Consider the following 12,254-nt stretch of genomic DNA (forward strand, 5'->3'; position numbering starts at 1 on the left):
GTAAGCCATCTCTTCGAAAGCATTGTCGCTCAGGACCGCGAGACAACTTCAAGGGCGAGTACGTGTGAGTTCTGCGACTGTCCACTCGGGCCAATGCTCAATCTTTCGCAGGTCACATGCGTCATGCAGGGTGTCTTGTCGCATGATTAGTCGTGTTCTGTCTCCTGGAAGGCATCGTAATCCGCAGCAGTCAAGATCACTGAGCCGAAATCTCGTATTGTTGTGCAGAGGAAGGCAGATCGGCCTCAGATCATGCTTCTATCGTGCAACATTAAGGCGTGAGCAACATCACTTCTCGCTGCAATTGTGCCTGGCGGTGTAGGAAGCTTCGAAAGTTGGTTGGAAGACTTGCACTTGTCGAAGCTGGCTTCGTCGAAAGCATCTGATGATTCGCCGGACACATCGTAGTATATGCCAGCGACCAGGATGTGGAGGTCATCTGGAGAAAGTAATATGACAAATAGGTGAATCTTTCGATATTTTCTGGATGCCTCGTTCGAGTGTTGCCTTTCGTCTCGCCTGAGGTAGTATCTGACCGCGCACTTTGTCGCATCTCTACTGGTCCGAAGATCAATCAGAACACACCAGTACGACTCCAGACGATCCTGGCATGTTGCAATGGTCTCGCGATACCGTGACGTGTTGCTTCACGGACGTAGCGCACTTTTGCGCGCTGGTCGATTCCTCGAATTCCCATGGCTGGTCCTCATGGTCCGGGAAGTGCACACATTCGAACCCGAGCTTCGAAAGTCTTTCCATTTTTCGACTGTCGCGGCATGTCGTTGGCCAGAAGGTTGAAGCTCCACGATGAGGAGCGTTGAGGCTGAGAATCGTGAGATCTCACCCCGCATGACGTCTACCATATCCATGCTGGAGTCTGACCCTCATCTTCATAGCCTCATTCTTATCTCCTTGAGAGTATTAGCAACGACCAATTCAAGCTAGCAGCACTCTTTACAGTGAACGTGGTCAATGGTCGTCGATGTCAGAAAGGCACCCAAGATACAATGCATCAGTGATCGGGTGTCTTGGCTGTCAGGAACAGAACAGTTGTCGAGCTAAAAGTTGATGATGCAGACATATCGTCATCTGCAGAAAGGTACAAGCTCCATTTTGGAGCTCTCTGTTTATATTCTTCTCGTTGCAGATTCTTAAGCTCTTCTTCCTTTTCCTTCATCAAAACTCGTCCGTTGACTCTATACACAAGCCTTTCCCATCCTCCACCCCACCAAACAACTTCTTGCATCAGCATGCCTCGCTCTATGGCTCCCCCTCCTTCCGGCGAGTTTCTCGTCAGACTCCAGAAGCCCTTCTCTGGCACTCCCACTCATACCATAGATATCACTGGTGAGCCCAACCGCTCTGCCAACATCAAGCAGACCCACCACCACGGCAACACCATTGAGGAGAAAGTTGGCACCATGGCCTCGTAAGTTTAAATCCAATCATTCTTGTCTGTGAGCACGCGACTAACTCGCCATTTCAGCGACGATGTCCAAGAATTGATGCGCCTCATCTCTCAACTCCGTGGCTTCCCCTCGCACGAGTCCAAGGACGTCTACGGCACCGATCAGGTCCTCGAGCTCCACACCCTGGAGATCAATTGGTGCAACCAGGAGAGTGACCCTGCCGCCAACGAGGTGTCAGATCTCTCTGCCGAATCCAAGCAGACCTTCAAGGACGTTGTCGACAGCATCAACGCCGCTGCTCGTCAGTTCGCCAAGGCTGACAACCCTCTCTGAACGTATCACGACTTGATGCCAACAATTTATCATGAACAAAAGGATGTTATGTCTGTAATATTAGCAGCGAACTATACGAAACGAAATTTATCATGTCCATACCTTAGACTATATCTTGCCAAACCGAGCTCTGCAAGTGAACTTGATTTGTCGTACCCTATGCCGATGTTCGTGGTGTGTCTCAAGTGATTCTACGGCGATGCGAAAATCAGGCCCTATACGTGTAGCAGATAGCAGAATATAGGTCGTTTGGTCGCACGTTGTTGTGTGGGCGTCAATGTTGGCACTGCTTTACCAACCTGCCCACACGTTGAGGTTGAGAATATTACGGTTCCTAATCATGGTCAGGTAGTTGATGTCTGCACAGAAACATCACCGAATACCAAGCTGCAGCTTACAATCCGAGTCCTGCCTACTGCTGTCGACGTCTTGCGTATCTAGGTCCCGAATAATATACCGTTGATGCTACGAATTATTCATCGTCAGGGTCATACAAGCAGCATCTCGGGGCTGAGATGCGGAAAAATCTCCCCCACCTACCCCGCTCTATCCGGAAACATGACGGCACTGATTGGCGGAAATGATCTTCTTTCTACTTTTCCGGCTGCTCTATCGGAAAAGCGCAATTGAGCTACCCTTTTGTGCACCCTCACCATGAAGTATATGTATCTAACTTACTCCTGTGATCATGGAGACAATAACGTCAGTCGACTCGAGAGACAGCATGTCTAGCATCACTCAGACAAAGACAACGTTCGACCCGGCGTCGTTCGGCAAGCTGCGGTTAAAGAGCCATGACTCTCTGTACACGATAGACGATTTGATCAGATCGCATGCTGCAGAGCTTGAGGACTTTACCTTGATAGGAGCCCCTGTTTCAGGTCTCACAGATTTCGAGGAATACTCTGCTCGTGATGTCGACAAGTTTGCAGATGCAGCAGCAGCTCGGTTGCAACAGTTGGGTCTGAAGCCTGCAGTGAGTATTGTATGATCCAAATTCTCCTGGCACTGTGACTGACATCTTGAAGGATCCGAGTCTGGACGAAGTTCCTATCGTCGGCATGTTGTGTGTGTCGGGCTTGGATATGGTTGTGACACTTTTTGGACTCTTGAGACTAGGTTATGGAGCTCTTTTACTATCAACGAGACTGGCAGCTCCAGCTTACGCTCGGCTGATGGGAATGGTGAACTGCTCCACTCTAATCTCCACGGATTCGTTCAGCTCAATCATTGACGATGTTGAGACCGAACGACCTCTCGTTCGTATAGATCTGTTACAACGATCAGACTACATTGGTATCGATGCGCCCTCTTTCAGACGCAGGTGCGATCCTTCCAAAGAGACGAACAAAATCGCAGTCATCATACACTCATCTGGGTCAACTGGTTTTCCGAAACCAATCTATCTTCGACACGCCCAATGCCTGGCGACATTCACGCAAAACTTTGGCATGCGCGGATTTCTGGCATCTCCACTTTTCCACAGCCAGGGATTCTATGAGATGTTCAGGACAATCTACTCTAAGAAGCCACTCTATCTCTGCAACTATACGATCCCGCACACTCGCCAGGGGTTAACGGCTCAGCTACAGTACTTGAAGCCCGAAATCTTCAATTGTGTGCCGTACTTACTGAAGCTGTTGTGCGAAACAGAAGAGGGGATTAACGAGCTAGCAAAAGTCAAGCTCGTGCTTTATGCGGGTAGTGGTTGTCCAGATGATGTCGGAGATCTTCTTGTGAGTCGAGGTGTCAACTTGGTGCAAAACTATGGCTGCACCGAGATTGGTCGCATCATGACCTCGTTCCGATCGCCAGAAGACACCGAGTGGAACTATTGTCGCCTCAACCCACCAGTTTCAGAGCATGTCTTGATGGACGAAATAGCGCCTGGTATCTTTGAGTGTGTTGCGCTCGAGAGTCTGAAGACTAGAGTCGCAGTCAACTCGAACAATCCTCCAAACTCTTTCCGATCTCGAGACCTGTTTGCCCCTCATCCGACAAGGCCAAACCTCTGGAGATACCTTAGCAGACTTGACGATCGGCTGACGTTAGTTAATGGCGAAAAAGTCCTACCCTTACCTATCGAGGGTCGCATCCGTCAAGACCGCTTGGTTCAGGAGGCCGCGGTTTTCGGCATCGGTCGAAGTGTGCCAGGAGTGATTATTTTTAGGTCTTCCGACGCGAAGAACATGCCAGACGCTGAGTTCCTCCAAGCTGTGTGGCCTGCTGTGGAAGATGCCAACGCAAGAGCGGAAAGCTTTTCCAGAGTCCCTAGAGAGCTGGTAGTTCTCGTCGCCGCAGACACTGCATATCCAAAGACTGATAAGGGGACCTTTATCAGAGCCAAAGTCTACGACCAGTTCAAGGACAAGATTGAGAAAGTGTATAACGACTTTGAGAACGGTCAGCTGGGAGATCTGACACTGGAGGTACCCGAGCTCGAGAGCTGGCTCCTCAGCGAGTTCAACAAGGAACTTGAAGTCTCACTGGATTCCGACACAGACTTCTACCAAGCTGGTATTGATAGTCTTCAATCCACCAGAATGTGGTCGAGTATCAAGAAGCAGATTAATCTGGGAGGCAACCATAGGTCGCTGAGCCGGAACGTGCTATACGAGACAGAAAACATCCGCGGACTGGCCGGACATCTTCATTCGCTAAGGAATGGCGAAACTAAGACCCAAGACAACGAGATCACTGTTATGGAGGAGCTCATCGCCAAATACTCGGACTTCAAGCACCATGAACAATGCAAGGCGACTACCGACGGCAAGGATGTTGTAATTCTCACGGGAGCCACAGGCACAGTCGGTATTCACATACTGACCAAGCTGGTCAAGCAGAAAAATGTTTCAGCAGTGTGGGCTATAGTCCGAGCTTCGTCAGTTTCTCAGGCCTCTGATAGAATATCAGACGCTCTCCGCTCACGCGACCTTTCGCTCACGGAAGCCGAACGCGCAAAGATCGTGCCTTTCCTTGGTGATCTGAGCAAGTCAGATCTCGGACTCGAGAGGGATACTTTCCAGGAGCTAATTTCGCAGCTTACGCATGTGATACACAGTGCTTGGGCAGTCAACTTCAATCTCGGTGTCAAGAGTTTTGAAGATCAGCATATCAAGGGAGCGTACAACCTCATTCAGATCTGTCTCTCTACCCGTACGCCGAAGCCTGCAAAGTTCTTCTTTTGCTCGTCAGTCTCATCGGCTGCAGGTACACCTGCTGATCAGAAGGTGGAGGAAGGCCCCGTACCACAACTTGAATACGCCCAAGGGACAGGATATGGCAGATCTAAGTTGGTGACCGAGCGTATCGTGCACAATGCCATGAAGAGCACTGGTATGTACGCTAGAGTCCTGCGACTTGGCCAGATCGCTGGAGACAGCCAACGCGGACAGTGGAACACAACCGAGGCCATTGCCTTGATGATCCAGACAGCAACGACAATCAAGGCTCTTCCGACTCACAATGAAGAGCTCTCGTGGCTACCAGTAGATATGGCAGCATCAATTGTCGCAGAGCTCTCCGGCATAGCCCAGCCAATTCACGACGCTCAGCTCAAAGACGACGGACTCGTCTATAACATCCAAAACCCGAAGGTCTATCACTGGACTCGTGATATCCTGCCAGCTTTACGGAACGCAGGTCTTACATTCGATGAAGTTTCGCCGAAGGAGTGGGTGCAAAGGCTTCGTGCTGGTGACCAGAATCCAGAGACCAATCCTCCTGTCAAACTGACAGACTTCTTCGCCGAAAGATATGGCAATGTTACTGAGGATGCGCCGATGAAGAGTGCTGGTCGCTACGTGACAACCCAGACATTCCAAGACAGTGCCACCATGTCGAGGATACCGGACCTGATTGATTCTGGGATGGTGGCCAAGTTCGTCAGGGCCTGGGCGAAGGAGTGGTGCGTAACACTGGCGCATTGAAAGGCGATCGTGGGACTATCACAAGGCATATTATACTATATTGATAAGAAATCAAGTTACTTCGCACCCCGAGTTCAGGACGTTGTCGCTGTTGCAGTGTTCAGACAAAGGTTTGCCGGCCGTCTTTCCGTGGGAGAACATGTGGGGTTGCAAGAAATCCAGGGTCCAACTATGACTCGAGACGAGGAGCGCCATCTCTTCTTGCGCAAATAGCAAGCGAGCGACGACATGTCACTGTTTCAACTCCTGCGATGCAGTCGACTTTCTGCTTCGTAAGCAAATCACTTTCGAGATCGAGGCCCGCCCCGTAGGGAGCAAAACAATTAGATCGAGCAACCGGACTATGCCAAAAGGGGAAAGTTTTCCGTTGCACTGGCCCGCTTTCTTGCAAACACGTGCTCGTCACTTCCGAAGGTCAACAAACCTCGGAGGTGGTGAAGTGACATGCCAACCACTTTTCAATCGCTGCTGGACCAGCAATTGTGCTTCTACTGATATCTAGAATGACAGCGACAGAGACAAAAAAGACAAAAGTTTTACTTTATGGACTCGGCGCGTGAGTGATGATCCTCCCACAGCGGGGATGTGTAAGACTGTAATTAGCTGACTGGTCAATTTTGACAAACGACAGTATAGGAGGATTCTATGCTTTCATCCTCAGCCGTGATCCGAGCGTAGAGCTCAGCATAGTTGCAAGATCGAATTTGGAAGTGGTCAAGAAAAATGTAAAGTTGTGATCGTCAATGCGAAAGTGCCAGGGTGACCCGTTGTCTGACGGTTGCAGGGTATGACGATACACACCTTGAATCATGGATCGCATACTGTACACTTTGACAGAGGTACGGAAACACTTCTGCTCTACATCGAGATTCGATGGCTGATGACTTCCACAGTATTGAGCTGTCCACACAAGATCGCGACGAAATATGATTACATCGTCTGCGCGCACAAGGCCATCACTCCAGGCTTGGATCCTGATGACTTCCGATCAGTCGCGAACATGGACACCACATTCGTGATTTTACAAAACGGAGTAGGAAACGAAGAGCCATTTCGTCAGTCTTTTCCTTATTCGACCATTGTGAGCTGTGTCGTAAGTTTGCTTCCATGTTGCGTTGTTTGTCGAAGTTGGCCAAGGCTGATGTGTAGCCAGATATGGGTAGGAGCGACACAAGAATCACCAGGAGTGATTAAACATACCGCTTCCGAGCATACGGACATCGGACTGTATCCCAACCCAAACATTGAGCCTGATTTAGAGACTGCGAGGCTAGAAGGCTTCGCGGCAATGTTGAGAGCGGGCGGAACACCGTATACCATCTCTGATGATATACAAGTCCGACGATGGGAGAAGGTTGTGTGGAATGTAAGTGATGCTGAGTGCTGTGCCGGTACGTGATAAGCTAATTCTCGTAGGTCGCATGGAATCCTCTGACAATGCTGACACAGCAGAACACGCAAGACTGGCTATCTTCCTCGAAAGAGAGTGTCTCCGTCACGAAGCGCCTCATGCGGGAAGTGATAGGTGTGGCGCGAAGATCTGGAGTCGCATTGGAATATGGGCTCGTAGATATCTTGATGGAGAGAATCCAAAGTATGCCAGGAATAGAGAGCAGCATGATGGTTGATGCAAGGGAGGGCAGAAGATTAGAGGTGGATGTGATACTCGGCACACCGATGAGAAAGGCCAGGGAGTTTGGTATGGATGTACCGACACTAGCAACGGTGCATGCTCTGACTGTTGCAGTAGACTTGAGAATCAGGCACGGGTTGGGTGGAATGAGATAATGTACTTATCCTCCATGTTAATGAGCTCCATATCTTTGGTGCAAGACCACTCTTGTGTCGCCTAATTAGTAGTTGCCGTGTATACAGCGGGACCGCTTTACTGCTGAGTGTGTTCCGAACACGACCCACCCTCAAATATCACGGCTGGTGATCAGAGCTTGAACACCTTCTTGGCATGTACGGCACGATGGCTAGCGTTTCTCGAGAAGCGTGAAAGACTCATGTCGACCAAGGCTTTGTGAAAGGTCTCAATCGGTGAGATCCAAAAGCGACTTACCGGGAAGGCAACGCAATCATGATTTGGAGGGTCGTTATGTCTATTGAAATGAGTCCTGCTGGATGCCCTAATCGCGATCACCGCGGTGCGTTGTGCAAGAGTCCAACAAGGTTCCGTACGTCGTAAGGATGGTCCGCCCTCCGGACAAGTCCTTCTTGTCTCGGCCTGTGTGCAACGTTGATGCGCCATGGAGGAGACTCCGGATTCAGACTGTCCTTATACCTAGGAGTTCGACTGGACTCAGGCGGCTGGAAGCAGCTGTGTTATGCCGCAATGGAGCTAGAGCGAGGACTAATGCATCGCGATGCTGATATGCCCCGTTGAAGTGTTTCGTGTTACGCACGTAGATGGCGAGAATAATGACCACAATGTGTCTGTCCATATCGCTTCTGGAAAAAGAAGCTTGGTAAGGAGCAAACGGCGCAGCGAAGGATTTCTCCACGTTCGGATCACCGAGGTCACAATCTACTTCGCTTCTTGGCGTGGTGGCTCAATCTCCTTCCCTTTCTCCAACCCTCTCGTACCGAGAGAGTGTAGTGGGATGCAGAGTAGCGGAAGATAATGCAGAGGATACTCGAACATCGACAAATCATACACAAAATCTTTGCAGACTTGCGCCGAGCTCGAGCCCTGGTGAGGGTTCGCTTCAAGCCCACTGCTGAGATGACAACTGCCACTACCTCGATGTTTCAGATCCTTCGTCCTGAGCTTCATGTTCCCTAACGGAGACTATTGACCACCCCTGATAGGTAACAGGAGAAGCTCGGAGAGAACTTGTAAGCGACGACAAAAACGTTATACCTTTGTAAACAAGTCAAAATATAAGCATACTTGTCTGCACTTCAGCTTGTACCTACAGATCTGTCTTACACCGGCGAAGTAAAGATGCATTCCAGAAAGATCGTACACATTTGGACTCTTCTGGCCATTCCGGTTACCATGGTCTTGGGATTGCCAATCTCTGATATCGATACCATCACCGATGATTGTGATTATTGGGATTCGACGGACGAGGTCGACTCACATCCGAGCACATCCTCTATCTCGAACACGGCATTCATAGCATTTACGGCAGTCAACCAATTATCACCTTCGACGACACCTTCTCCCACAATCTTCGCCCAGGTACCTTCGACTAGTATCTACTCTTCGACGAAAGCCTTCATCGCACCTAGCAACACCTTCACTCCGGTGACGCCGCCAAGCTATGCTTTCTACCTTCAAAGCGGCAGCAGTGTTGGGAGAAGCAACGCAAATTTCGCTGTTGTAAGCGCTGGTATTGGCGGGTCGGTCACTTTCACAACCAATAAGGCGTTGGCGACAAAGTTCACCATCGACTCTTCTGGTGACCTTGTGGAGCAGAGTCCTTCTCAAGGTTACGTTGCCGCGCTAAATCCAGACTTGGATACCCAGAAATTGAGCTTCTCGCCATATGGAGGAAGCAGTACCCGCGAAAGACTCAACTGTCGCAGCCAAGATGGTGTCCTGGGATGTAATGTGGGAGGCGTAGCGTATCGTCCTGCCACGTGTAGGGACGAGGGAGCCCTCTACTTTGTGACAAGGCTGTCAAGTAGTTGCACTGCGATCGAGCTTGTGCCAGCCTTCTTTTGACGGGATTGACGGGATGCATGACTAGATCACGATACCAAAATAATGTCGTTATGAACCAAGTTGAACAAGTTCTGCTTACAAGTGATGTGGCTGAGTAAGGCGTGTGGCGTAGTAGTTATCATCATCAAAGTGCAACGCGAACGCCACACAACCCCGGACGGACGCGTCAACACTCGATACACACATTCTCCGTCCTCTGTTACCTCCAACCGGTTCCCCTCCACTGTGCATCAACTGCATGGTGGTGTGCACGTGTAACTCGAACCTCGCTGTAATAATCTTTCTATACAGGACGCCTTTCCCACCATGTATGCGAGCTACAAGATCTGGCCCTTGGCATCTATTGTCAGCTTTGCTTTGGTCCTGGTGGAAAGGCGCATTATCTTTCTGAGCGCAGTGGGTCTTGTCTGGGGCATCTTTCTCAGCTTGACTGCTGCAAAGCAATGATCGATATCATGACAAAGATTGCCCACATAGGATAACGAATGTGTTACTCTCCCGGAGCGATTATCTGCCTAGACTTGAAACGAGAGCTCGTCAGTAGCCCACATCACAATGAACTAGACTACAGAACACAGCGTCAGGAATAATATTAGTAACGCACGCTACAACTTGATTACAGATGGAAAGCACTATCAACGCACAGTCCAGAATCTCTTGCGGGTTTTGTGGACATTCGGTGGCCTCGACGCATCTCAGTGAACGACTGCTGCAAACGAGCGCAGCTGTCAGCTTCCCATCTTCTCTGATGTCCAGGTGGGTATTTGTTCTCAACCCCGCTTCAGGTCTTCGGATGAAGGCACAATGCCGATAGGACGCCAACAACTTCACTCTCCATCTTGATCCATCTCTCGAGGGGCAATACGACAAGCTGTCACGCTTTACGACCGCACTTTCTTCACACCACGCACACACTCTCTCTGTAATAATCTGCACCGTGCAAGGACTCAGTATTCCTCTCTGTCACTCTTACCGGCACCAGCACTCGGGGCACTTCACACGTATTGGCAATACGCTTCTCACTGGCCTTGATTTATCATTTCCACACCAGCTCATTCTACCCTCCCTAGAGCTCGCAATCCTATTGGAAGTCGATATCGCTAGCCCGCAATCACCAACACCTCAAGCATTCTTTCTCAACATCTTCTGCATATCCTCCGATCGTGTCTTCCAGCAATCCGTGACCCACCATTTCGAGTGCACATCCCGCCACCAGCACAACAGTATCCACCACAGGCTCGGGACCGACAATTCCACCGATGCTGAGGCTTCCTACAGAACTTCTGAGAATGATATTCAAGGAGTGTAACGAGTATGACGACTTTGAAGACTCGAGACCTCACATTCGCCTGACATGCAAAGACTTCGAGCCCATCGTAGCGGAAATGCTAGCCGAGCAATGGGATGGTCATCTGTATCTACGCTTTCGTAAACAGAGCATGAATGGACTTGGTGGGATCAGCAAGAATCAATCTTTGTACATACCGGCTTGATCACATTCCAAGTCTCAGAGAGGAGGTCAAAGCAAGTATTCTGAGGACTCGGGAAAGACGTCGGATCATGGGGAAGAACAACCCGAACTGGGGATTTAAGAAGTTCACGAAAAAGAGGGCCAAATTGGTCGAGCACATCGACAAACACAACAGAGCTGTGGGAGCGCAACACACATACTTTATGACAGCAGCACCTCTGGCAGAGTTAACTCAAGCTCTCATGGTACTGAATCTTTGTAATCACACTACCAGCCTCAGCATCCACGATGAGCAATGGAGGAGACACGGCCACTTCAGTGAGAGACTGAATGAGTTTGATCTCACACCCGCGCATACCACTAACGACTACTCGAGCAGTCTTCAGATTATCTCCAATGCAGTCAAACTCTCCCGCTACCCGCTAAGCGCAGTCGAAATCCATTGATCGACTGTTCGTGTCTCGGCCAACAACATTCAACCAGCAGATATCTTCTGGGAAAGACTGACACCAATTCCTAACATTACGATCATGTTACGTCCCGAGTCGCATGATGAGAACTTCAGAGAGCTCCCAGCCATGGTGACGAAGATTCTGTCCAATGGAACGCATCTTGACATCAGGGAACAGTACTTCGTATCGAAAGACTCTCGCATACCCAATCCTGTCTTTGGAGAGCATAACTACGGAGCTCTTCATGGCTACATACGCAATAAAAGCTTTCACAAGGTCACAATGTGTGACGCATATGCGCACTACGACTTCCTCAGTGAAGACTTGAACTTGAAGCCGGAATATCTCGAGAGCCTGGAACTGACAAAGATTTCTTACTCCGAACACTTCGATGAGCGTGGTTGGTTATGTACCTCACTCGCGTTTCTTCGACACTTGAAGACTTTCGTCAGACTAGATACTCTCATTCTCGAAAAGATCCCGGGAGATGGTTCGCGTGACATTCAGAAGAAGAGGGTAGAATGGAGCGGTCAAGAAGAGATCCAAGGACACCTAGATGATCTGATCGCGATGGGAAATTACGAATACATGTGAATGTCAGACGGAATCTGCAGAGAGCCAGACCAATTCTCATCGAGTCTCTAGAACGACAGCACTTGAAGATTCGTGCGGACATCACAGTTTTCAGCGCTACTACAGATTTGAGATAGCAGCACAAGCGGATATCGAGATGAGCAGAAACGAGACGAAGTATACTTGAGGAAGACTCAAAGGCAGGGCAAGATCGATCATGGTAAAGGAGCGATATCACAGCAAAGGTCTTGGGATCGGAAAAGGCAAACCTTCAGAGGACAAGATCGACAAGCAGTACTCTCGGGAGCAGATGAAACGAGGAAGCAAAAGTACTGGACAAATTCATACTCCTTTGTGCCTTCTACCCCTTTTTAATGATCTCTGCATAAACGCTAGCTCAAAAAAGCCCGA

At 49.6% G+C, this 12,254-nt stretch overlaps 5 protein-coding genes across 5 annotated transcripts; all 5 read left to right on the top strand.

The window, feature by feature from the left end:
* Positions 1-1,047: 1,047 nt before the first annotated feature.
* Positions 1,048-1,884, top strand: AUEXF2481DRAFT_44124 (uncharacterized protein). Its single transcript, XM_013484385.1, has 2 exons — positions 1,048-1,429; positions 1,487-1,884. Exons 1-2 carry the CDS (start codon positions 1,251-1,253, stop codon positions 1,740-1,742), a joined length of 435 nt encoding a protein of 144 aa, XP_013339839.1. The 5' UTR covers positions 1,048-1,250; the 3' UTR covers positions 1,743-1,884.
* A 582-nt stretch (positions 1,885-2,466) lies between these two features.
* Positions 2,467-5,671, top strand: AUEXF2481DRAFT_69958 (uncharacterized protein; the record flags this gene model as incomplete). The annotated part of the gene is made up of 2 exons (XM_013484406.1): positions 2,467-2,718; positions 2,771-5,671. 2 exons carry the CDS (start codon positions 2,467-2,469, stop codon positions 5,669-5,671), a joined length of 3,153 nt encoding a protein of 1,050 aa, XP_013339860.1.
* Positions 5,672-6,073: 402 nt separating this feature from the next.
* On the top strand, positions 6,074-7,568 carry AUEXF2481DRAFT_44126 (uncharacterized protein). The gene is made up of 6 exons (XM_013484386.1): positions 6,074-6,227; positions 6,303-6,396; positions 6,456-6,510; positions 6,565-6,764; positions 6,825-7,037; positions 7,088-7,568. The coding sequence occupies exons 1-6, from the start codon at positions 6,175-6,177 to the stop codon at positions 7,457-7,459; spliced, it is 987 nt and encodes a 328-aa protein (XP_013339840.1). The 5' UTR covers positions 6,074-6,174; the 3' UTR covers positions 7,460-7,568.
* A 648-nt stretch (positions 7,569-8,216) lies between these two features.
* AUEXF2481DRAFT_44129 (uncharacterized protein) lies at positions 8,217-9,455 on the top strand. Its single transcript, XM_013484387.1, has one exon. The coding sequence runs from the start codon at positions 8,622-8,624 to the stop codon at positions 9,345-9,347; it is 726 nt and encodes a 241-aa protein (XP_013339841.1). The 5' UTR covers positions 8,217-8,621; the 3' UTR covers positions 9,348-9,455.
* A 1,893-nt stretch (positions 9,456-11,348) lies between these two features.
* Positions 11,349-11,864, top strand: AUEXF2481DRAFT_8580 (uncharacterized protein; the record flags this gene model as incomplete). The annotated part of the gene is made up of 1 exon (XM_013484348.1): positions 11,349-11,864. One exon carries the CDS (start codon positions 11,349-11,351, stop codon positions 11,862-11,864), a length of 516 nt encoding a protein of 171 aa, XP_013339802.1.
* Between the last annotated feature and the right edge of the window lie 390 nt (positions 11,865-12,254).

This window comes from Aureobasidium subglaciale, assembly GCF_000721755.1.
Source record: "Aureobasidium subglaciale EXF-2481 unplaced genomic scaffold scaffold_30, whole genome shotgun sequence".
Lineage (NCBI taxonomy): Eukaryota > Fungi > Ascomycota > Dothideomycetes > Dothideales > Saccotheciaceae > Aureobasidium > Aureobasidium subglaciale.

Coding starts and splice junctions, on each gene's coding strand:
- AUEXF2481DRAFT_44129 (XM_013484387.1), top strand. CDS start 8,622: ATGCATTCCAGAAAGATCGTACACATTTGGACTCTTCTGGCCATTCCG.
- AUEXF2481DRAFT_44126 (XM_013484386.1), top strand. CDS start 6,175: ATGACAGCGACAGAGACAAAAAAGACAAAAGTTTTACTTTATGGACTC. Junction 6,228..6,302: donor TTACTTTATGGACTCGGCGC/GTGAGTGATGAT, acceptor GACAAACGACAG/TATAGGAGGATTCTATGCTT. Junction 6,397..6,455: donor TGGAAGTGGTCAAGAAAAAT/GTAAAGTTGTGA, acceptor TGACGGTTGCAG/GGTATGACGATACACACCTT.
- AUEXF2481DRAFT_44124 (XM_013484385.1), top strand. CDS start 1,251: ATGCCTCGCTCTATGGCTCCCCCTCCTTCCGGCGAGTTTCTCGTCAGA. Junction 1,430..1,486: donor AAAGTTGGCACCATGGCCTC/GTAAGTTTAAAT, acceptor TCGCCATTTCAG/CGACGATGTCCAAGAATTGA.